This window comes from Calliopsis andreniformis, chromosome 5 (assembly GCF_051401765.1).
Source record: "Calliopsis andreniformis isolate RMS-2024a chromosome 5, iyCalAndr_principal, whole genome shotgun sequence".
In the NCBI taxonomy this organism is placed as follows: domain Eukaryota; kingdom Metazoa; phylum Arthropoda; class Insecta; order Hymenoptera; family Andrenidae; genus Calliopsis; species Calliopsis andreniformis.
In genome coordinates, this window is record NC_135066.1 from 10,118,087 (window position 1) to 10,145,041 (window position 26,955).

The following is a 26,955-nucleotide window of genomic DNA, read 5'->3' on the forward strand; positions in this document are numbered from 1 at the left end:
AAATGGTTGATTTGTATCTTATTTTTGTATTTTATTTCAGATTTTCGAGAAAGATAGTTGCAGCATATGTAAGAATGTCATCAAATATGTAGTAAATTATTTAAAAACATGAATTCCACCAGAGAAAAAATATTTTGAATGAAATATTATTTATTCCCTTTAATTTTCTTTGTATGAAACAGAGTTATAGGTACATTTCCGTATAAATACGCATCTGCTCTACATTTGTGACAACCCATTTTCAGATTCCCAACTACTAAATATCGTTCCTAACTAGAGGATACCGTCGGTTACTGCATCGATTACAATTTTGAGCTTGCTACCAATTACGGAATCGAGGCTAATTTCAACCTTCCAATTTCCCTCTCTGTGACAATACACTGGCAAATCTTGTTAAATCTGCATCGTGTACAAGAGGCTACTCTACGTACTAAATTATACCCTCATCCTGTTAATTATCCGCGTTGATCTCATCAAAGGACCCAGAATAGTTGTAGAAACAATATAAAGAAACAAAGTGAATATAGAATTTAAAAGCGCAAAGGAATGCAAAGTGTTAAATCCAGTACTATCAGGTAAAAAAAGTTCCATAGTATATTAAGTTCATAAAACTGTGTTCTTACATGAAAAAGAACAAGAATTTCAAATAGTCATAAAATCTATTTTTCTAGTAAATCACTAATGGTTACTTTTTAAAATTTGCTTGTTTTACCTTCATCTAAAATCTTAATAAGCTACCAATTTGAAAAATCTGAAAATTTTAACTTTCTTTGACATCTAGCTGAAATCAGTGCACCTAACTCGCTACACACTGCAACAGATTTCGATATCATTTGTTTGCCGATCACGATTCGACGATCCGACAATAGATCTCTTTCCTTATTAGTCTCACCGCGGATTTCTTCCTTTATCCAAGGGGTTAAATTCAATTTCTTAGATAGACTCACCCCCGATACCAGCCCCAAACGCGACGCCCACGGCGCAGATGGTATTGTTAGCAGTTGCCGCCACTTCTCCAGCGCATCTGGTGCCATGTCGGTTACTGTCTAACAGATCGTACCTCGGCATGGGATCTTCGTCGTGATTGTTAACATCGTAACTAGCCTGTGGATCCTGGAACAATCGTTCGATACTTCCCATCAATCTGTACACAGTCATTCACTCGAATATAAATTTCTTACTCCGTCGAAACGATCTCCCCATTCTCGGTGAGCTATTCAGCGAATATTTTCTGCTCGAATGCTTTAATCTAATGCATCGCGTTTAATGGAGTGCGCTTACCGAGATGCAAATTTTTTCTTTCTATCGCAGCCGCGAGATGAAACGCTAAGCTTCGTAAATTAATACCGAACGAAGAAGTTTCGGTACCAGTCATTACGACTTGCCCACGATTGTACGAAGTTCGTCGGCAATATTGGTTCCCTGCTCGTCTGGATGTAATTGCTTTTTCCTCGGGACGGTTTACAAGATATTGTTTCGTGGTTCCCTGCTCGATACCGCGACTTGCGTATTACATTCAAAGCTTTACGAGGTTCGCCGATTTTTTCGAAAATGGAACAGTTTATAGAAGATTATTTTCATTTTCGTTATTATTACAACGTGATGCGGTAGATCACGCATGAATGGTTACTGTTCCTGTGTGAGATAAGCCAAAATCGATGATACTTTCGGTTGGTGCAATTTTACTATTGTAGTCTCTTCTGATAATCTGGGTTTAAATTGCAAGCTCATGTAATTCTCCGAAATTATAGACAATGACATATATCAATTGAAGGATTCCTGATTTTGCAGGAATAGGTTCCATTAGAATGGGGTAGATAGTTTAGTGCTATACACATGCCTCGTTTATATCGGTATCGAGGCAGCGAACCGTGGCCGATCGTGAACGCCTATATTCACTGCAAGATTATAGACCTTGATACGCATTTCTCTGTGGTTGCCTTATTAACCTGACCTAGCTCTGAATAGTAAGCATAGAATTTGATCACACAAGACTGCTACTTGCTTTATCAAACTCAATTCTTTTATAATTGAAACAAGTTCAAATCGATAATTGAGGCCATGATTGTAGGAAGTGTTATAAACAATTTTATACTGCAATTAAATTTTCCACACGAACTGGAACTGGTTTGATCATTATAGGTTTTGAGACAAAACAATTGGAAGATATGTGAGTCACTAGACATTTGACATTATTGTTATTTCAAATAAATTGAGATAATCAATATTTGTAGTAATAGTAAAAATAATAAATAACTTGTGTATTTATTTAAAGTAAAATTTATCGAGGTTTGTTCGTATTTCTACCACTATGTTCAAGTATCGTAGTAAAACGCATATTGTTTGGTTATACTACTTACGAGTTCTACAGTATATATTACAGTAATAAAATCTGTTACTGCAATTACCACAATTAAGAGCACTTGCGTGGGAACTTTATCCTAATGCTTGAAATGTATCTAATAAACACTGTTACTATGATAAACACTGGTTAGTGTATTATTTTGTATTATATACACTAGTCACCAATATCACAAAACTAAAACAGTCTTCCTACTACTATTACCACCCATATCATTTCACTGTACATGTATTCACAGCTAAGAAGTGTAATTCATTTACCCCCACTGCATCGTTAAAAGCATGAACTGAAAGGACCTGCTGATTTTACTCCAATCGTGTAACCAGTAACGATTTGTAACGTGCAAATTGGAAGCTGCAGTCCCATATTCTATTCCTTTCTGCTTCTGCTATCACTTTTCAGTGACCAGTGTTGGCTTCGTCTCAAAAGTCGTAACTAATCCGATTTCCTACGATAATTTCTCGTTGCAACTACTAGTTGGAATTGGACGTTCAGTACACGTCGGACGATTCATAGGAGTTCCTAGAAGCGGTACACTTTTTGGCACTGTTCGAACGCCCGTACATGTCCTGTTTTGCAGGCTTCCGTCCCTTTTGTCCGTTCTGTTTGCCTCGAAGGGACAGTACGCCCGATCTTTGTGCGAACTGGGACAGCTCTTGATAAATTGCTCGGAGAATCAATTCTCCCTCTTTGCATCGCAGCGGTTACTTTAATTTTCAACAAGGTAAAAAATCACGGGGACTGATGGACTTTGAATCTGTGCCACCGCTATTCTAGGTTTAGTTTAAGGAGTAACATCTACCTAGATGGCTAAAAGATCGATTCTTCGCTTTTTACATATTTGGAAAGTTTCAGGTTTCAAGAATGCATCCTGAAACTTTCATATCGATCTCTGAAAAAATAATAAAGTTACACAGCTTTGAACGACACAGGGTCACTCGAGCGCTGCTACTTGACACACAAGAAACGATAGGTATGTAAAACTTTAAATGCATTCTTCTCGAAACACGATTTTCAAATGCGGTGGACATCATGTACAGAGTATCCAAGCTTCAACAAGCCACCTAAATATTTCCTTCGTTTTTAATAACACGAAAATAATTCATGACATAATTTGAATGGTTTCGAAAAACGAATATCATGGAAGAACAATCTTTTGTGTATGATTATTTGTTTTAGTTGTTCAGATTTTCGTGTTATTAAAGACGAAGGAGATAGTTTGATGGTCTGTTTCAGTCTGGACACCCTGTATAGCTTATTTGGACTTCTAAGTAGATATAACCTCTTAACTAGAGATTATGTGGCTTAATCGAAGAAGATATATTATTGGTGGTGGGTACTGGGCTGTCTGTTTTCGATAAGCTCCTGTTACGTAGGCAAACAAAGTGACTTACGTAATTTTTACTGAGATCCGGATGATCTTTTTCCAATCCATCGTCAAGGATCGTGACCACGACACCGTTCCCCGTAATTCCTTCGGCCCAAGCTTCTTGCACGTTCATATCTAGCCCGTTCCCCCTGTTCTGGAATGAGATTTTAATACCCTTATTTTATTAAATTTATTCAGAAAGACCACGTGTTTGAGTATGTCATCGATCACTTCACAGCTATACTGTAAAAATTTTTCCATAGTCACAAGATCCTAACTGTGAGTCAACATAATACAAAATAAATAGAAGATTTAATTTCTTTCTGAATACTTTGTACATCAGTTGTACATTTCGTAACATTTGCTTCGATAACATGTATTCGAAAACATTTTATCATTCATGTTAATATAGTGATCTCTGATGAACAGTGAGAAAGTGAACTTGGATGCTTAGATCAAGTAGACAGTGGACTTCATTTAGCAGCATTTCTTAATTGTACAGGATGTTCAACTATAGGTGTCAGAAATGTTAAGGGATGATTCTATAAGCACAAATGAAACGAAAATCAGGAATGACGAAAATGCGTTTGAGGCATCGTGGCAGAGTTCTTAGTTACTGAGAAAGCACCTAAAAGTCGCGTGGAATGTGTCTGACTTCAGACTTATTCTACTGGATTTGCTGTGTCTGACTTGGGACTTATTCTACTGATTTTTCTGTGCCTGATCTGGGGCATACTTTACTGATTTCTGTGTGTCTGGATTTGAGCATATTCTACTAATTTCTTGATGTCTGACTTTGGATTTATTCTACTGATTTTTCTGTGTCTGGTCTGAGGCATATTCTACTGATTTCTGTGCATCTAGCTCGGACATATTCTACTAAATTTGTCGGTGTCTGACTTGGGACTCATTCCACTAGTTTCTTTGTGCCTGTCCTAGCTACTACAGGCCTGCAGTAGAATGAGTCCTAAGTCAGACACATTTCACACGAATTTCATACATTTTTATCATTTTTTATTTTCAATTTATTTTAACATGTAGAGTCACTCCTAAAAATTTCTGATATTTATTGTCGAACACCCTATATATGAACATGTTAACTAAGCTTTTCACAACTGAAGTAGTTAATAAAAATGCTAGGAGTAGGACAAACAGCATACAAAAGCCAGAGATCACACATTTCAGGAGACTCACTCTGAACATCGACTAATAATTGAATAAACTCACCAGGTACCACATTTGAGACCACCTCTCGTCGTTCAGGATGGTCTGCATGTAAGATGGGCCGCGTTTGATAATCATATCTCGTTTCGTTCGTGACTTGACCCGCTGCTGCTCCGCGCGACGCACCCTTCGGTCTTGTACCAACCTCTGGTGCACCTCGAAGTGCGGTTCCGCTGACCTCTTCACCACTGACGTGTGCTGCATGTGGTACCAGTCGTCGACTATCTGCAGCAAAGAACAATCTCACATTAATTCGAGGATAGTGGCCGCTCGTAGGATACCTATTTCATTTCGCCTCATGTGTCAGCGAATGAATTTCAACGAGACATGTCGTATCTAAATCGCGACTGCTCGCTTTATGCGTTATATAATGCGGCTTTTATGCTTCGAGTGTTCCATACTAACTGTATAATTCACATGAAATCGCGAAACTCATGCTCCTCGTCGTCTAGATAACATTTGTTGGTATTCGGTACGCTCCCTTTCTGCGGTTCAAGTAGACAACTACGCTGTTCTTAATTGCGTTCAAATTAAATACGACTACGCTATGATTACGTAACCGTAAATCATGTTAATTTTATAAAGAAAATTAGTAGTATTAGTACTTGAACCTTTTAATGGCAGTTTTTATAAGGTATTCGACAGAAGGTATCTGAAATTTAAAGTGGTCACTCTGCAAAATAAAATAAGATAAAGATGAAGAATCACGAAATTCTGTTTGGGGCCTCATTTCTGAGTTACTAATTATTGAAGAAATACCTAAGATAAGGTGTGAAACGTGTCTGACTTGGGGACCTATTCCACTGACATTGCTGTGTTTGACCTGGCTCATGCATCCCGACAGTGGAATCAATTCTCAAGTTAGGTATGTTTCGACTCGAAATGAAGATTCAAACACAATTTTGTCTTATTTTAGCACGTAGAATCACCTTTTCAAATTCCTGGTTTTGTGTATAGCCACTGCTCTATTGCTCAGTTCGTCTCACAATTTATGTTAAAATTACTTGTAACAAGACTACATCGCAAGGAATTCTACGCGAAAATGTAGATTGAAAATGTAGAATAAAATTTATCTGTAACTCGATTTGTTTTTGGGAATATTAAATTTGAATTTGAATGAAGAGCTAAGGAGAACCCTTCCCGCTTATCGTAGGCAAAGTCGTGATCGGACTACAAGTGTTCGCTTCACCTCAGTCCACCTTCTCAGTGCCAAAAACTGTAGTTTGGTACGCTCGTGCCAGGTCGAAGTTCATGTTCGACATTCTCAAATATAAAGTAACTTACAAAAATATGTCTGAATCGATTTTTATATTACAACCAGGTAACTAATTTCTTTAAGGTGTGATGTATATTTCCAATTATTCCTATGCTAAAAAATCTGATCTTTGAGGCTTGACTTTTGCTGAATATGATATTTTCATTTTTACATTATTGTTATTTCTAATATAATTTCTTGATGTAATCTGATTCAGGGAGTACACCTTTAATTTTGAAGACCTCTGATTTTAACAAAATTACACTGTGTAAAGTTTAAGCAGCTACTGTTCACTATTAACCAGTTTATATTTTTTTTGTCCTAATTTCTCTCTATATTACAAAGAACTATCATCCTTTAATTTGTACCATTATTTACAAGACACTGTATTTCTGACAGTTTCCTAAATGTTTCGTTAGACGAACAAGAACAAAAGGTGGAAAGTCTATATTCCTGAGTTTTTATTAGGAACTAAGAATTCATTGTTTTCGATTAGAAGGGAACGCGTAGGCTGCTCATAAAACAGAATTATTTGATGCAGAAGTTTGCTCTACCACTGCAATAGTACACGAGGGTGAAGATATACGGTGAAGGATAATGATAAATGTGAAAACTTGCCAACAGCTGTTAAGGGCGAGCTTCTTGCTATTTCTTTCCGCGTGACAACTCGCACTCCACTTTTTCAAGATGAAAGTTCCTTTCTTCGGGCGCGTAAAGTTTTGTACTTCACAATTTTAGACAGTCGGAAGGGACCGTGTCTTAATCTTTTTGGCGTTATACAATTGCAATTTGTTATGAACTTGTGTCTTTGTTTTCAACTCTGTTGTTTCATTATTGATCCTGAGATAACATTAAACCATTTAGCACTTTTTGAACACTTTCAGCAACACAAACATTTCACGGGGATTTTGCGACTGGTTTAACATAATCCATTTGTAGCTTTTCATCTACAGTTCTCACGTAACAAATTTCTCCTGCTTTATTTCTCTCGTAAAACAGTTACACTCAACATTTTCAGTAAAGTCAGTCTATGTATATTCACGAAGTAGAATGTTTCTATTACCAAGCTAAAGAGGTAATGAATATGTCACATTCAGAGCAACAATTTTTCAGACGAACAAGCAGAAACATTGTACTGTTACAGATTTGCAATTAAAAACATTTTGTAGGATAATTCAGGTTAGCCACAATTACGTACATTTTCGAGTTAGTATTCTACGAGTTTTTTAAAGAGATTTCTTCCATTCTTTATCCACGCTTCGTTCTGCATCCCTTCGATAAGCTCTGCTTGCGTCAGAATGATAAAAGCAACGAATTGGAAATGACAAAATTCACCTGTCACGGCACTCTCTTGTTTCCATTAATTTGATATTGTAACAACAAGAAATTCAACATTAAAAAATACTGATTAGTAACAGAAAAGTTTTAGTTCCATATACAAATTCTTTATTTCGAAGAGAAACATGTTACACGACGATGTAAGAACGATAAGTTACTCGACAGATTCGGAATCAGGGCAAGGGAGACATGTCTTAGCCTTCTTCTGTCTGCGTCCACATTCACTGCTTTCCCTCATCTTCGTCGAGACACTCTTCGTTTCGATGACTTCTTTGCAGCACAGACACTTCATCATCTTCGAGATTTCGTGTTGCACGGAGTTCAATTTTGAAGCACTCAACATCGGCGCGAAATGAGGCTCACCACGCCTGACGTCGGTCAGCAAAGGTGGGCAAGGATCCAAGCTGTCCTTCAACTTGTAGATTTTTAATCGAACGGGGTAATTCTGCTTCTTCCAACCATACTTGCTTTCATATGATCCTATCATGCTAGTCGAACGTGGACAGGATTCCTGCTGTCTGCTCAGGTTCCTGGTACTCGTCGTGGATAATTTACGATCAGTTCGGCATGTTTCTTCGACCGAGGAGTACTCGTTCAAACGATACTTCTGACTGGAAGGCCTGGAATCGCCAACATCTATCTTCGCGCAAGAACTGCTTGCGACGGTTGTGAAACTCGCTCGATTTTTCAGCTGCGTATCAGAGTCCATGCAGGAAGGCGCCTTCCAGCTCTCTCTGTCCACTTTGTCAGGTAACACACGTCGCTGGCAATTAGTATCTACTGGTGGACAATTTTTCGGTCTCAATATAGACAGACACTGCTTTGATCTGGTCCTCGAGAATACGCTCTTTGGCGGATGTTTCACCAAGTCCTCCGACGAAAATTTTACCTCCGTATCGCATTTTTTGTTCTCTTTCTTTGATCCACCTTTCTTTGACTTCTGATAGGGAGTGAACACTACAGGCTCTGCTTCATTCGACGAACAACGATTTTTGCACGGTGGTCGTTTCTCTGACCAGTGTTTAGTCTTCGGCGGAGGTGGATCACATTTCGCTTCGCGCACTGGCTCGTCGCAAGCAGTGCTTGGAGGAGCAGGGCGTTTCATGACTTTGCTGATTGCCATGGCCCAAGACTTTCGTAGGCGTGACAGAAGTCCTTTACGTTTTGGTTGACGTTTCTCTGTACGCTTGCCAGATGGCTTTTTCTTCAAGGTCTTTGGGGGCAAGGCTGCAGGATCTGTAGCTGAACATGGCTGTTCACAGTCATGGGCACAAGGTAGAGGACCGCAGGGTTTTGGCGGCGTGCAACTTTCTTCTGTGGGTTTTCTAGCCTCGGTGCTGCATTCTTCTGACGTTTCTTGATCTAAGTATGCAGCTGGCTTGTGAGCATAGGATGGACTACTCTTCTGTATCGTGCGCAAATACACATCGCTTGAACTACAGGAGGGTTTCTGACAGCTCTTTGTACTGCATTGTTGAGGGGAGCAAGAGTCTTCTTTTGGCAACTGCTGGCGGGAACTACAGTCTTCTTCTGGCAACTGCTGGCGGAAACTACAGTCTTCTGGCAACTGCTGAGGGGAACTACAATCTTCTTCTGTTGGCTGTTGACGCGTGCCACAGTCTTCTTCTGCTCTTTTTGAAGATGAGTCGGTCTTTGAAAAATACTTAGAGTCATTGAAACGCTTTTTGAGACTTTTAAAGGAATATTGATTTCTCGTGGAATTTCTCAATTGTGATATGCTTAATAACTCTTTCTGGTCAGATGTCTTGTGATAAAAAACAGTGCTTAACGATTGTCGTGTTAAAGGAAGCCATTGTTGTCTAGCTGAATTTAAACCTTGACATATTCCGATAGAATTTAGTTGTCTGTTCAAAATCCAATGGTTCGTGATAGCATGCTTCAGGCAGTCATTTAAAACGTTTAACGAGATCAGGTATTTTATCGAAACGGGATCCACTCTCTCTCGTAAGTTGCATTTTTTAAGAAAAGATGACTGTGATCGGTTTAGCTCTCTGGAGAGACTCTCTGGATCTTTCACATGGTCAGATGCTTGCCTCTTTATCCTGTGCGTCAAGTTCTGTCTCGGAAGCACCTATCAAAGATTCAAGTTATATTTATAAGAATAATAATCACAGAAGCACTACTATTTTAAAATTGTTTATATTTCGAGGAGTATCCTAGTCTAAAACTGCAACAAACTTTGAGCTTGAAATTTTAGATAGGAAATAGATTCAGATTTGAAAATTTGACAAATACATAGAAGACATCCTTTTAAACATGAATTTTATTTAAAACACCAGCGAATAAGAAATCACTTCAAAAAAAAGAATTTGAGAAGCAATTTACTCTCCAAACTATTCACAGAACTATAACTTTTAACAACGCTTATCCATCCCTTCAATAAAACGAGCTGTCTTGTCAAAGAATTCCACGATATCATGTTTCCCTGATCTTTCGTCTCTCAGTTTATCGACGAAGGAATATCTGTTTTTAATTTCAAAGCCTTTCATACAGTTTCGACAAACTTGAGTGATCTTATTGAGATATCTGAAGATGTGATCTGCGTTCTTCGATATCGTGAAGGGGAAACAGAAAGAAGGGAGCTTTACCTTCCGGAGCAGAAGTCCCAGCATTTCCGGCAACGAGTTGTCGATACACTCTCACGGCAAGCAGTTCACATCTTTTTCCTTCTGCCTTTTCAGAACCCCTCTTGAACGATTGCTCTCTCAGCTTCTGTGCTTGTTCTCCCTCATCGTATGAATATTGATCATAGAATGGAAAGAACGCCAGGAGGATAACAGATTCGGTGCTTTCGAGGTTAATTGCTCGCTGGATTCTCGCGGATTGTTTATTCTCTGCGCTGACTCGTGAAGCTGATACCTTTGAAATGTTGACGCTGTGGTGACTGGCCGAGCAGAATGGTGAATTATCGTGGCATAGTGGTTCCAAAAGGGGAGAGGTTTATTTCCGAGTATAATTATACTAGAATTTTGATGCTGTTGTGGTGGGTGAAGTTGATCGTTTAGGGTTTGCTTGTTTCTAATTTCAGTTTGAAAAGGACGCATTTTGAATACAGATTAAATTTCTTCTACTGCATGTTCCACGCAAGGTGCAACATAAGTTATTTTTCTGGACTGTGAATGATGCAAAAGAATTTTTCTGCGATTTTTAGAGTTTAAAAGAGAGACGAATCTCTCTTTCACTTTTGTAAATGGAATGATGTATAAATTTTGGTGTAATATAACAATCCTGTTTGCTACATTCTGTTTCTAAAGACACCTAAATATTTAACCTTGTATGGTCTATCGAACTAGCTAAGAAAACTATTTTATAATACACTATAGTCTATGTCGCTATTGCATTTAAATTCGTGACGAAAGTATAGGTACACGTTTACAATCGAGAAATGTAATGGCATGCATATACAATTCGTCTGGAACTTTCAGTGATAATTCAATGGACCACCACAGAACTTAATTCTGCATTTCGAAAAGAATTTCCATTCCAAAACCCTGGGTGCTTAACAATTATCTCTTGCTTCACCAAGTAGTTCGTCGAATGCTTAATTGCTCCCCAAATGCTCTGAGGTTTGGACGACGTACAGTTAAATTCTGCTCGAACTTCCGGCGCCACAGGACGTTTCGGAATCCAATCCTAAATTGCTTTAGTTCCGGGAAGCGAGTTCATCTTCGATATGTGACCCGACATACGCAGACACTGATCGATCCGATTCATCATCAGTTTGTCCCATACGGATGCGTCTCTCTCTCTCTCTGTATCTATCCATCTCTATCGATTTCCCTATCTATCTCTGCCTCTCTACCTACGCGAAAGCATTCCCCGATAAATTCCATTTTGCAAGTTAACGACGCAAGGCGATCGGTACACGCAATTTCAGGTCGTTTACACAATGCTCTCGGACAAATTGGAATATTTCGCCGAGGTCTAGATTCTAGATGTTTACCTTGTATGTTTCATCGATTTTACGTGATCCTTACAGGGGTTCGATAATAGCCTTCCTGGGAACAATGCTTAGAAGAATGGAAAAAGGGGAGAAGAAGATTATGTTCCTTTTTAAATTTTATATTATGTCTCTCATTAAATTTTCATTACTTCCCTCATTATACTCCTCATTATATACCTTAATGTATTCTTCAGTATAATTATACTTTTCTTTATGCTTGTGCTGTACTTTCTACTATATTTTTCATATCATCATTTTTTTATAGACTTATCTATACTCTTCGTTACACGTCTTATAATATTTGTTATCGTTTATTTCGGCATATTCGCCATTATAATAATTTTGTATTACATTTATTTAATACTTCTTGCTACTTAGCCTATTATTTTCTTCCTTATTTTTCATTAAATCTCTCTTTATTCACATTCTATTTTGTATTTTCTGCTACATTTTTGTTGTAGTCACTATAGAGGATGCTTTGTCTGTACCTATGCTAAATATCATCAAATTGAGTATCACTTCGATGATATTCTTTATTAGGTATTTTTTCTTACGTTTAATAATAGTCGAAATAATTTAAGCGAAACAACTAACTTAAATAATTTAAGTAACATTTCCACAATATTGTGTATTATACGAAATGATATCTTTCTTATCGGACTACACACTGTTTTTCGAGTACTCACGCGAAATCTAACACTAGAACATCCTAAACTTTTGTCTTAATTCAGCAAGTTCGCTGAGTTATAAAGCTATAAAGTTTGCGAGTGCTGCTAGAGAATTCAAAATTCTTCGCTGAGGTTGTTGATTGAACATTTGCAGAGATTCTGACTGCGAGGTGACTAAATAAGCTGTAAGTTTGTGCATTTCCTGCCAAAGATTATATCAAGCGCTCGATTTATTTCCACGTTACTACTCAAGATTTTCTTACTTCCAGGCACAAGTAATTTGCAATTCTCAAATTCTTAAACTTTCACATTCAATAATTTAAGTAGGTATTCAGATTGAAGTCATAAGTTCCAGAGTCAGTGTCAACCCTCTGTCTGCCACTCGAAAGATGCGATCAGAAGATTAGCATTCATCAGCGATCGAAGCCTCAATGAAATCTTCCTTTTGCCGAATCAAGTCCATGCACAGTTCATTAAGATGCTCAGGCCGTAATCGAGTTCGCTGTATATCGTAATTCCTGCAACGCTACGATTCTCGTCGCATCCTGCACCGATTGATCCATTACGTTGTCGATGGCAGAGCACCAGAACCAATTCATCAGGGACAGTCTTGTGTTGGTTCACGCGATCGGGCAAGTCATACGCGAACGCTGATTGCTGAATTTGCAATTAAACGTGCGAAGCTCTGCATCTCTTCGAGCTAAAGCGAAACTCGGAAAGGATTCTGGGAGAATTTGCGTGTCACCTGTCGCAGCAGCGACTGCTAACTGCTTTAGATACGAATCGCGAGGTATGATCGATGACTCGGCTTCGGCCATGATTTATTGCATTGAAAACCGATTTGTTAAGCCACTTTTACGCTATTTAAATGCTGACACGTAAAACGACTTTTTGCTCGTTTCGAATATCGGTTTGTATATACATGACGGCACGACACGTTTCATTGCAAAGGACTTTGTACAGCAAACGAGTTTCAGATTCTCGATGAACACCTTTCGGCCTTATGGGCCGATCCATCATCATTACGATTCAGCTAATCGATTATGAAATAGTCTGCTGTCTTGTGCAAATTGTCAAGTCACGCGACGCCTTTGATAAAGTGCTCTCGTATTCTATTTCTGTAATTGTAATGTTGGATACAAGAAGGATTTCAGTCACAGTGTCCAATTGCAAGAAATGTGTCTCTAACTTAAATATTTCTCACGTGTAGTAAAGTGATTTTGAAACTCTGTAGAATATTTAGAAATTTGACATTTTCCTTAGAATTTTCAGCAAAATAATATGAATTACAGAATCTTAAGAAATTTCTAAGACAGGGAACATAGAAAACTTTTACCAGATAATGACACATGTAACAAACCCAAACAAAAATTGTGCTAGCCTTTGTCCTAGGCAACAAATGTAGCCTACAGAATCCAAATGTTCCTCAGATCATATCACTCCGCAGTGAACAAAAACTTTTCTCAAGTTACACTTACTCGATAACCTTTCAGACCATACAAAAACAAGAAAACTCCGATAAAATCTTGCTCCTGTTGCCTCAGTGAAGCTGCACCTTAAAAAATTCTATTTCTTCTCTACAAGAAACAAAACAATGACCCTTATTTTCCCTCAGCATCCCCACCTTATCCAAATCTGCCCTACCCTAACATCCCAGCGCCAAACACGCCAGAAGAAGCCGCACACGTCCACACATTCGAATGCCCTCGATACCCGAAACGCTAGCAGCCGGAAAAAATAATAGACGCCCATCGATTCTGGCATTTTGCGTAATGGATGAAGGGCCAAGCGTAAACTAGCGTGTTTCACGGGCTGGCAGCTGGTCTCCGTGTCCGAGTGAATTTTGCCACGGATCATTGTCAGGCCCCCGATCCATTCCGATTCACGCGTTACCACATTCGCGGGGGCGATCGATCACGGGGGGTGGCGCGGGAGGGAGGGCTGTAGCGCATCGAATATGATTTGCCAGGGAAGAGAGCTCTTCGGTGGCGCGGCTTATGCGATTTACGGTTTCGTGCGAAAGCATTGATTGACGGATTCCCGGATTGCACGACGCGGCTGGCAGAAATTGCGGAAGGTCACGAAGGAATAATGGCAGGCCGTGATGAACCATGGACCACGCGTCGACGGTAATTCCATGAAGTGCGGATATCTGGGCTGAAACGAACGAAAATTCAATTCTACGCGATGGAAAGAAACGAAAGGCGTGAATTAAGAGGCAACGTCTACCCGGAAGCCTTCAAAAGTTGCATCAGTTCGGGAATTTTCTCTTAACTATGAATGAAGTTGATGTTTGTCTTCTGAAAGATATATTTTTTAGTTATATTGTCGTACATTTTCGTGAAGAAGTGTTATTAACTGAAGGAGATATTGATATCGATAAAAGACGTGTTTCTTTTTCAAGAATTTGTTAGTGGATATTCTCTAGTTTAAACAATGCTTCTATAAGCTGAATCGGTATTTAAAATAAATGAAATTTAGAAGTCCTTAATAATCTCCAAGTTTTAGTGTTGTATTTTATTACGAAATGGTGATACAGACTTCAGCAGCAGAGAGGGGAGTCGTCGAAATGACTCGAAGGCAGTTTCTCAAGGAGTGGGGGAGCCGCGAGCGAGCGATTTTGGACATTGCCAGGCGCTCGCGAGCACTCTTTCTGAGCATCACTGGTGTTGATGATAATTACGTGGGAAACTTCGAATGGGTCACCCTGTAGACACTAAAATAAATTTCTTGTAGTACCTAAGAAATGAATATTTGTCAATTTATTAATGGTTTTCTTTAAAAAAAAAAACACATTTACTGTGAGTTTTGGAGTTTATTTTGGCTCAAGATTGAAAATAGTTATTCTTTACAAAATCCACTTAAACAGTAGAGAATATTTTAGCATAATACCAACCTCCTACCCTCTGTTGCCCAGACCAGGGCCTCATAAAACCTTAATCCGACTCTGGTCTGGTGGTTTGCAGAGAGCTTGAGGAATTTAAAAGAGCGGATGCCTGGAAATGTACTTACAGACGTTTCAAGGTGTTAAATCTCACCCAGGATGGAAATTTAAGTAGTAACTGTGACCGAAGCATCGGGTCTCTTGCTACGGGGATCGGTTTTAGATGAGAAAGGAATGGGAAAGGAACGGCGAGTTACGCTGAAACGCGGCCAGTGATGGTAGAATAATAAAATTCCAAGAAAATTAGTTTCTATCGGTTCACGGTGTTCTTCGGTGCTGGAGTTTTTAATGGAAAGCTAATATCGCGATGAGAAGCATTGGTAATTTAAAGAGATACTATTAGTATGATTCTGAGAGGATGTTAACTGTTCCCTTGTATTATTTTACATACTTCTGAAAATTACATGATAACTGTTTTGTATGATAATTGAGAGATTCGTGATTAATTAGTAATTATGTTTAATAATTCCATATTAATTTGATTAAAATCTAACGCTTCAATAAATTATCTAAATGCAGGTCAAATTGTTTAATTATCCATTATAATAAATATTAATGTAATATATTTATTATATTTTTAAAAATACTAATTACAGGAAATAAAAATAATTTTATTTATTTTAGTTCCATTTTATGCAACTATTACATTAGCTCAGGCGACGACTGAAATACAGAAGTATATAAAACAGAAACGAAATTAGCAGGACGAATTTACAAGAACTCTTTTCATCATTTTTATGCCTTCAATTTCACTGAAATTATGTTCACAGTTTGAAACGCCCACCCTGCCACGTCTTGCTTTTCCCATTTTAGCTTTCTCCCTGTCTATAATATGAGGAACATATGCAAATATATTCGTATTTAATTGCGAACGAATATTTTCCTTTTTCACGATGCATGAACATGCGTTTTGTAAAAACCTCTGATTCGACTAAGCATCGCGGTTGAAAAAAAAAAATTGTACACGTTTTCGCAGAGTGGATTGTTTCGCGGCTCCAACTCGGGATTTGTTTAAATTATCAGAAGAGAAAATTGCATGTTTCTCCCTGAAAACGCTACAAAATCCTGGTTCATCGTAGGTTTTTCTACTCTATCAAGTATGCGTCACCTGTGTGTGTATGTAAATCGTGAACACGTCTCTCTTTTCGATTTTCCTGTGTTTCGATCAAGCATCATCAGTCAGTCTGATTCAGACAGCCGTCGAGTTCAGGCCTTTTGTATTTTTTCTGTACCACGAATGATGTTTTAGACATTTTATTTTTGGTGCTCTTTTACTTTTTTAACTTGTATACCATTTTAACGCGTTCTGGGGAAGATTTGCTGGATCAAAAATGAGGATCGAGTACTCGTACATCAAGCCGAGGCACCAGTTCGGGAAGCAATGCATTTTCGAGTTCGAAGACAATATTGCCAAAGAAAATGTTTGGCCAGACCCAGAGAAAATGCAGAATTACATTATCCGTCAGAAAACACACTGTTCCACGCAGACGCCCAAGCAGCTTGCTGTTCACGAGGTGGGAAGTTAATGACAACGCGACAGTTAACCTTAGCTCTTAAGAGTACCTTAGCGTGATAATTTATGTAAGAGCTTAGAATCCCACGAATTTTAACATACGCCAAATTCTCAGGCAGAACATAATTAGATGGGCTCTTTGGAGTTTGTGATTATTATAAATACCGAAATCAAAGCGTTAGTTTCTTCTCTGATTTTTCCACTCTACTTTTGTGATCCTTGTTCAACCGTTTCGTGAAGCGCTGTATAAATACTGCGTTAATTTAAATATGTTTTATTAGGTGCAAACAATAGAGAAGGAAATAAAAAATACAGGGGTGTTGCACCTTGAGGGTGGTTGGCCAAGAGAAATCAATCCAGCTGATAATGAAGCCACGTATAGGTTCCGTCGACGTGTAGAAAGAGAGGATCAATGGGCTATAACCATGCATGAGCTTATGCCAGTGAGTTCTTTTTAATATATCCAAAAATTAAATATATTACAGATGCACTAGAATAAGTATAATATGACGCGTGGAAGTATTCTTAAAATTGACTAAAAAATTTTGAAATATTTTTAGGAAAAAACTATCTGACCTTGTTTTCAGGAGAATTTTCATTATTTTAATGCATGTTCAGTACTCACAATATCACCTTTTCGTTTTTCACATAGCCACTTTTAAATAATGTGAAATGTGAAAAGGGGTTTCCATTTTACAGCTTTTAGAAATGCTTATTATAACCATATTCAGTAAAATTAATACATGTAAGAATGTAGTAGATATTAAAAAAATTCTTTGATGTACGATGTTTTATATTTAGCAAATGGAGCATTATATACTTCAAAACAATGCGGTGAATATCTATACAAATTTTTTCGACGACATGATTCCAACGACGTTCAGAATGGATTATAAAATAAGGTAAATTGTTTAATGTTTTATTATATTAAGAACAGCAATAAGATTTTCATCACTATTATTGTCTCACTTATTATTAAGTAAATTTAAACTTTTGATTGAATATTTGGTAGATTAAGACCAAACCATTCCAGATGAAATCAATAATGTTGAATAGTTAACTTAACTGATTTTGATGACTCTAAATTACTACCTACTTGCGAAAATAGCACGTGTGAAATTAGAGATAGCAGAAGTTATTATTTCGCTGTTCTCGAATATATTTCAAAAATATGGAACGCTAAAATTCCCTCTTTGCCCGTTTTCACAAAAACGAGGTGCATAAATGAATTTTTATTTTCAAACCTATCCGTCATATGCAGTTCGCTTTTTTATTTATTTTAATCGACAAGGATTGGTTTCTCTGAATAAATTTACTTTAATTCCAAAAAATCCATTTCCACAACGTGCAAATTATAAATAAATTATTTCGAAAATTTGAGACTCAGATCCTCACGTTCAGCAGAAGGAATATAACCGAATCTTTCGAAGCGAGAAAAGTAATACTCGCGCAATGACAAAATATTACAGATTTTCTGAATGTGAAGAATTTCTACATTTTACATATCATCGAATTTTTTTCAATTTAATATTCAGTGAACGTAATAAATGCATGAAAACTTGATATGAAACAGTTTCTGTTTCATATGAAAAAGTTTATTACTAGAATTTCGTTATATTCAAGAGAAAAGGAAAAATGTCTAAAAAAGTACGGATCCTGTTCAGTATATATAGCGTGCTTCAAATAAAACCTTTAGTTAACTAAATCCCCATTGGCAAATCCAAGCAGCGGAAACATCGATCGACGGAACGCTCGTCTATCGAAATTCCTGTCCCCGTTTCATCTACTCGCGGATATTGTTAGATACTTGCATGCGATTCAACAGCTTATTTATGGGATATAAACGTTATAAATCGATGTCTCACTTATAATAGACCCAGCGAGAACATCTTATCGGGAAGATTGTTTCACAAGCTCCTCTTTCGATCTTTATTATTTTTACGTATACATTCTGATAAAAATTGAGAAACCTTACCAATCTTTTATAAATACAATGGATAAGAATATTTGATAATAACTGAAAGATTCGTAGAAGTTTCAATGCGAGAAAAAGGAATAGTTTTATTTCTTTAAAACTGTTTCTAAAACTATTTTACAGTGTATTTCGGTTCTACATCTTTCGTGACATGAATGAAAGTAGCATTTATTCTAGTGAGTCAGGATAAGTCTAGTCGAACCTATTCTAATTGCCTGTAATCTAAAAATTTTTGTATGATATTGATGATATAAATGATAATACAAGAAATATTTTAATTCTCTAAGATCTTAAAATGTAGGAAATTTGTAGTTCTCTTTCAATTCTTTTTGAAATATCGATACAACTTGATTGTCATTATAGTTCAACTAAACTTTGGTTACAGCTTCTTAATAACCTTGATAGTCAAAATTTAAGGACCATCAGGAATGAAACTATCAAAAACTAAATAAATTTTGGTTCACCGAAACCGAAGCTTCAGCAAAACCTTGTTGCAAACGAATCTAACTTTCCTTTTACGATCGAAACAAAGCAAAATGGTCAAAAAGTCCTCTACCAATCAAACCGAATCAGATATCACCGAAACGATTCTTTCGAAGTGATGTCGAAATAGTGACATCTATCGAAGTTCCACGTAAACGACTTTTAACTTTTTGGAATCAATAGCTACTGTGAGAACAGTAACTGGAAACACAAAACCAACTGGCTATGAAAGGCTTCCACTTCACCTAAAACTTGTTAGAAAATTATTCACTCAATTACTTATCATTTACAGTAGTAATAAAAATTTCCTAAACTAAATTAACTCTCTATTTCGAAATATGTTGAGTTCTCCTTTTAAAAAATGCAGCTTTCTTGTCCTCAATTCACCTGCCTAAGGGAACAAATCCCTTGTACATAATCAATGGTAGTGGACGACCTTGAACCAGTTGGTCTTGTCCAACTTCTGATACCGCAGACCAGTATTGGTTCTGCGACACAACAGGCTTTGAGCTCGAAACGTCAAAGAGCTCCGCGGATATTAGATCCCCTATCTCCTGTTTCTCTGTTCCCTTCTTTTCACACAGGATTAGGAACTCGTACCCAGATCCACAGGAGAACGCGAGACCGATTAGGCATCTCTCGTGGTCCGAGAATGCCTCGAATCGATTGGCAGCGGCGTACTCGTTCGCGGAATTCGATGTGCATCTCACCGACGCTAGCCCCTATTCCTACGTCTGGGACGTCGGTACTCAGCCACCCCTTATGTTATTCGACGACGAACCGCGTTTAATCGACGCCCCTTGCCATGGCACCTCCAAGTATTTCATCGATTTCATTCCACAGATTCTTGACCCTATAGAATCATGTGTAAATACTCGAAGGTTTGGGGTCTGATAGAATTTGGGGTTTCTGAGCAGAATGAAATTTGAAGTCTTAAGGGCAAACGACGACACTGGCTCGCATTTATTTAATTAATATCTCAAATTAAGCATTCTACTGACAATGAGATAAAATAGTCTGCATTTTGTCGTTAATGAGTCTAACAAAAACTGCTAAATGTTACTTTTACTTGTGACAGTCATATACATAGCCACAAAATTATGTAATCTGAGTAATAGTTAGACGTGGTGTTTAATTTAATTTCACTTGGATCAATTATTTTATAAATTATTTTTATTATCAAATTATGAATCTTGTTTCTGTTATCGCAGACTGTTTTCTTCTAATTGTAAGTAAGTAAGCTCGTCTCTAAATTTCCTGAAGAGATTAATTTTATAAGAACTGTTTATGACTTGGAGAACTTCTGTAGAGTTGAAAGTTCAATTTGATGTGAAGGGTGAAAAAGAATACTTCACTTCTACTTCACAGAAAATCCCAATACACCAATGACTGCGTTAAGATCATCATCCCCGTCGATGACACTCGAGTTTAATCCCCGTGATCCTTCACTGCTCGTCAGTGGTCTTATGTCTGGCCAAGTATGCTGCTGGGATATTCGAACAAGCGATGAACCTGTGCAAATATCTCTTCCTTCTGTCAGTCATAGGTACGTTTTAATTTTAATACAGAGGGCATATAGGAAAATGAGGGAAATTGTTGAAATACAGTTTCACAGCACGAAAATGAAAAAAGTATTTTCGTTAAATATTTCTATTAAAATCTACAATGTTTCCAAATGAAACCTCTATTGTGAAGCTCGACACGCACTATGTAGTCACTTTTGCAGCAATGCGACTGATACTAGCCGTCACATATACCATGGAAAGTTTACACACCGTGGCGCATTCGAAATTCCCATCTCGAACTAAATATTTTATCGGGTTGCTAGTTTGAATTTCAGGCTTCATTAAACGAAATGTATGCCCTCGTCTGAATAGGACAGGAAGAGAGATAATATCGAGTGAGCTGGAGTATAAAAATCACGAGCTTTTTCATATCTTTTCGAGATAATATAATTATTAAAAACAGGCATATCCTCATTTTGGGCTAAAATAAGAATAAAGTTTGGGTTAAAATAAAGAATAAAATGATAAATCAAAAGTGCAATGTATACTAATAATATCTCTTAATAATATTAATATAAGTTCTTATAATAGATACGAATAATTGATATTTAGAGATACTAAGAAACTTTTGTTACTAAAAAAATAACTAAACGCTATTTCCTTCTATTTCATATTGTACAAAAAAGTCTCTTCGATCAATGGTTAGTACTTTTGGTGTCAGAAAACACAAGATCAAAGTGAGGACAGTTTGTTCTCTGAATCTCTCTTTTCCACATAGTTCCCAACTCAGACTGACTTTTCATTCCTTTATCCCCTTTGATTTGAAGACGTCCAACGTGTGAGACTGTTTGGACCACATCCAAGGCCAACTCCGAGTTCTTCTCCGCTGCCATCGATGGCATGGTCCTCTGGTGGGACACTAGGTTCCTCAAGACGCCCGTTGATACTCTCGTAATGGACCTCGATGACCCAGCAAGGGCGGACCTTATAAGAGCAGTTGGGGTTACAGCTCTGCAATTCGAACCCACGATCAGCAGCAGATTCTTGGCTGGCACAGAAGGTGGTGTGGTCGTAAATGTGAACAGGAGAGCTAGCCAGCCTGCGGAAAAGCTGTCAATGAGGTTCAATTGTTACGTGGGTCCAGTAATGACCATCGACAGGAATCCTGCATTCACCAAGTATTTCTTGACGATTGGTGATTGGTCTGCTAAGGTGTGGTCGGATGACACGAGAGAGGGATGTCTTCTCAGTACTGGGTACATCTTTCGAGCGAATTCTTTATTTTTTAACAGCTTTGTGTTATTTGAAAGCTGATTAGTGTTCAGGATTTGAATAGATTTGAATGGTTGGAGTCTTTCAGTACATTTTAAAGGGGTTTTGAAAATGTTTCGAGCATTGACAGCGATTCTGTATTATTAACAGGTAGTGGATTACTCAAGAGAGTTTCCACGCTGTTGGATCTTCTATTATCTACTTACAAGTTTTTGACATTTTACAAATTTCAAATGATTCGATTATCAAATGATTTGATAGATTTCCTACTCTTCTATAGCTTTCCTGTAATGAATTTAAAGATTCAAAAAAATTTGTGTTGCCTTAACTGCTCTATAGTTTAGTTCAAAGCCCTTAATTAGACTTCGTAAATACAGTAAACAATTTTAAAATTTCTCTAACTCATTTAGTGAAATCATTATAAAAGATTATTTCATTGAACATTATGGAAGAAGCACATTTAATAATAAAAATTTGTTCATGGCTTCCTCTGTGTTAAATAAGTCGAAGGACAAATTGTAAAAATTTGAGAAGCATCAGGCACATGTTCTTGAAAAGTTTATGGAATTAGAAATGGAGGAATCACAAGAGACCAGGCAAGAACATATATATAAGTTATCTAATACTGAAAATTTTGTATGCAGCGATGATAAAACGACTTTAAGCGGCGGTTGTTGGAGCCAGTCGCGATCATCAGTATTTTTTACCATAAACACTGAGGGTACATTGGCCGTGTACGACATTCTGGCAGGAACACGATCACCGCTGACCTCGATTCACGTTTCTGATCAAAATTTCACAGCGATCAGCGCTCACGATGAAGGTGAATTTCTCGCAGTTGGAAGCCAGGATGGTAACATATACGTGCTGCAATGTACGGAAGGTCTGACGACGTTCTCCAAGGAGGACAGAGCCTTCTTAAGTGGTGTAAGAATATTCCCCTTTATCTCAGTTTGCTATAGAACTTGCAACTGTCTTCTAGGTGTCGCGTGAGCATTTTGTCTCCCGAAAAACGGCGTAAAATTTATCCGATAAGAAGAATTTATTGTTACCTTATATTATGCTGAATTCATTGCTTTGACTGTCACGTGAAAACTCTATTTACAGTACTGAAATTTTTATTGTGGCATGTGAATAGGTGAAACATTGTCTTTTTGATTTTTTGATACCTTTTGATTCTTCTTTATCAAAGAGGGACATTGTTAAATTATAAAAATATTTTGATATTTAATAATTGGTACAATGCCTAAGCAAGTACATCTTTACAAGGTTAAGGTACAACGTACAATGCATAACTTTTCTTTAAAACAATGGGAGCTGTATTAAAAAAGGATGTTTTCTGTTGAAATTAGAGTCAGTTAAAGAAATTACTTTCACAGAAAAGGTAGTAAGTGGAAAGAGGAAATTATGTTTGGATTAGTTCTTGCAATTTTGAATAACGAATCCTTATTAGTTTGTCATACAAGGTGTCCCAGGGTTTAATGTTCAAACTTTCATGATATCACTGACAGACATTTTGTCTCAGTATATGGTAATACTAGTTTAGGGTAATCACCACTGAGCACCACGATTCACCCAAAATTTTGACGAGGAAATATTTCGCCAGTTTTTGTATCATTTTTAGTATTTGGACCGCGGAAGTAGATACGAGAAGCTTGCGGATAATCGCGTAAAAGAAATACGGTTATTTCACGTCTCTGAACAAGAGGAGCCACGTAAGAATGTGTCGGCAGTAAAGGTTCCACGAAAAACCAAAGAAAAGAAGAAAGAGAAGAAAGACTCAACTGAGGACAAGGACAAAACCGAGAATCTGAAGAAACCGAAGCGCAGGAAATCGAGGAGGAGAACCACCCTCCTATTGGGCGGACCAGAAGTCATCGTGGCTGAACAGGATTACTTCCGCGCAATAGAAGAGGTAAGATGGCAAATTGTGATGAGGACATCATTGATTGGAACTAATCAACTGTTTCCTGTTCCATCTTCCGTGTAATTTTGTTTGCCTTGCTTTTAGTATGGGATTTTTTGAGTCTTGTGCGCAATTTATAATATTCAGTGGAGGTCGATCATTTTAGTGTCAATGTGAATATGTAAGAAGAGGTTTAATTTGTTTTACTGGTTCCATGTACAACATATGGTGATGGTACAATCATTCTTGGTGATTTCCATCAGATTTTTAGACACTTATAATTAACAACTGAAACCTCAAACACGAAATCATTATTCTTGATTTTTGTCTTATTTTGGTGTCTATAATCACCCTTTGAAGTTATGCCATGTTATTCAAAAACACCCTGTACAGCTATATTCTTGAAGTTTCACACGAATACTGATAAAATCACAATCAATTAATAAAAGTAATTACCTGCTCTTAAAGGAGGTTACCACTCTCAGGCGCAAAAAATAGGAGGCGTTTAGAATTCTTAAATGAAAAGCATTCTAAACCATGACTTATTTTCTCATGTCTAAATCTAAATAGTTTTAAAAACAACTCAAAAAAATATCTTCACCTACATCTCTTTTTATCCTTTCCTTACATACGCTATACTAACATTAAAAAGAATGAAATAAACAAACAAAAGTTACCTTGAGCTCCAAGAACGTCAGTCCCTACCAATCACGAGAAAAACAGAACAAACACAATCTTTCTCCCAAAAAGTATTCGGCAAAAATGGAGGCGATCGACCCCGCTGACGTGGAGGCAGCTCGCGACTTGATGAAACAAAGGGAAGTGGTGCCACCGGTGGAAGAGGAGAAGGAACCAGAGAAGACCGAGTCGAAGGTGGAACGAAAGTCCAGGAGGCTCACGAGCCGCACGAGGCGGACGCATCACGTTCGTCGGTCCGAGGTGAAGGCAGAGAAAGAGGAGCCGAGCGTGGAAGTCGATTCGGAGATGGCGAAGAAGCTGCAGAAGAAGAGACGAGGGAAGAGGGTCTTGCAGAAGGCCTGCAAGACCGACGTCTGCAAGCCGGAAATTTGTTGCAGGGACGTAGTAGGTAAGACTGTTTCCTGATCGCGGGCTGCTTTCTATTCGGCGAAATGTAATTTCCCCTCGAACACGCTTCCTTTTTTCGCTCGCGTTCTGCGACACGTTTCAACGCGAAATTTTTCATTTCGCGCGGTGAACACTGCATCGACGCTGGGAACTGCTCGAAAGGGACGGTTTGCTTCGCTCAGCTGGCTTTGCTAAGCGCCTTTCGACGCGGCCCTTTGAGATAAATGTTCCCATTAGCGAGCATGTGACCTTTCCGTTCAGCGGGATAACCACGACCTGAACCGCACTGATTGGTCTATTCGGAAATTCATTGAGAGTTTCGAGGCGGATAGGTATTAACTTCTTACTCTGTCATTTTTCTTGGATCGAGAGTAGCAGAACCACTTTACACGAGAGGAAAATACGTGCATTCGTAAAAATGATATATTTCTTTCATGATTAAAAGTGATTTAATTGATCAGTAACTATTGGAAGATACTTATTAATGTTCATGGTAAACTAAAGGCTTTTCTAATATTTAAAATATTATGAGATCAACAATTGATAGAGTAGCATTCTAATATAATATACAGTAGGGGGAAAGTATAGCATCACTTACAACTGAAAAATTATCGAATTTTAACATTCTATAACTATATTTAAATTTATCTAAAACTTACGACAAGAAAACTAAATTAAAACTCGAGCCTTCTATTTTTGGCGTTTATTCATCGACTTTATTTAAACTGTATCAAAGGTTAAACGTGTGTTGTTGAGTTTTGTATACTTCTTGTTGTCTGGTAACTTCCACAGTGTGTGTACAACAATTTCTGGAATGTTAGCATATAATGTTGGAAAGTTTCATTATTTTCCTTCAAAACGAGCGAAACTGTAAAAAAAGAGATATTTTTTAACGAAGCACGAAGTTACAATTGTAGTTCTGCTGGAAGCCACAAGACTGTTGTTTGGCGTTGAAATAACATTTCGTTAATGTAACACCCTAGTAACGATAAAACAAAATTTCGTTTATTACATGTTACTATTTGCTGAAATATAATTTTTTATGTAGCATTAATGGGAATATTTATCTTCTGTGAAATTAATTGATAATAACTAGAAGATATGAATAATAAACTACTAAGTGTTGTTCCTAAAATATTATGAATTGTTTAAGATCAGAAACTTTCATTTGAAAACTGCCAGTAGCATCTTAAAGAGTCGAGAGTTGGTAAAGGCTTATCTATATTTACATTCATAAAGTTAAATATTAATTAAAAATTGAATAAATTTTTACATAATCTTGATTTGAACTATCTACTGATAGAGGAGAAAACTACATAACTCAAATGGAATAATCTCTGTCCATCCACTGTCAGTTAACACTACATCAGCAATTTCCTAAGTAGTATAGCTCAATGAAAAAGTCGACCAAACAACACTGAAGTTTTCTACGGTTTCTACTGAATCTTCTCTACTACTTTTCCGTATCTCAGGAATATCATATAAATTCTATGATCTCTATATCAGAGATTTTATCGTTATTAAACGCACAGACAAGTAAAGGATCTGATATCATGAACGTTTGGTCGTCACCTAGATACAGGCATTCACAAAGGGTCAAGACTTAAATAGTCACTCTTTCAAGAATCACTCGGCGAGTGTAACTCCTTCACAATTGCCTAGCTCCCAGCTACTCAATAATTTCCGTGAGATTTCGAAAAGCAGTTCCGTGCAAAGGGAGACGAGCGGACATGAATGTAGGTTGCGAACCTTGCACCGTGATCCTTGGCCTTTATTCCAGCCCGTATCGATCGTTGAGAGATCTGTGCCAGCAGTTCTGGAAGTTAAGGGTGAATTTATCGTATCTTGCATTCGAAACGAGAGATTTTAAACTCGTTAAGATGGAAGATTCAACGGGTGGAAAGAAGGCGACAGAGGTCCCACTAGGATATCCTTAGAAACACAGTTTTACGAGATGATTATGTTCCAAGTTGTTGTCGAAAGTGTTACCATCCGACAAACAGCTTACCTATTTACTGCTATTTTTATATTTCAATAAAGAAGGGGTTTTGAGGAGTTTGAGAATTGTTTCCTGTGAGTGTATTTTCACAA

At 37.5% G+C, this 26,955-nt stretch overlaps 1 protein-coding gene across 3 annotated transcripts in view; it reads right to left on the reverse strand.

Annotated features, from left to right (window-relative positions):
• The window catches only part of LOC143179851 (furin-like protease 1), a 245,303-nt gene that overhangs the window by 42,717 nt on the left and 175,631 nt on the right, over positions 1-26,955 (reverse strand). For all 3 annotated transcript variants that reach the window (XM_076379254.1, XM_076379253.1, XM_076379255.1), the window contains exons 2-4: positions 4,959-5,180; positions 3,757-3,885; positions 948-1,113 (exon numbers count right to left, since the gene is read on the reverse strand). In XM_076379254.1, the coding sequence (XP_076235369.1) occupies positions 948-1,113; positions 3,757-3,885; positions 4,959-5,180 (517 nt within the window). The remainder of the gene's footprint in view (positions 1-947; positions 1,114-3,756; positions 3,886-4,958; positions 5,181-26,955) is intronic.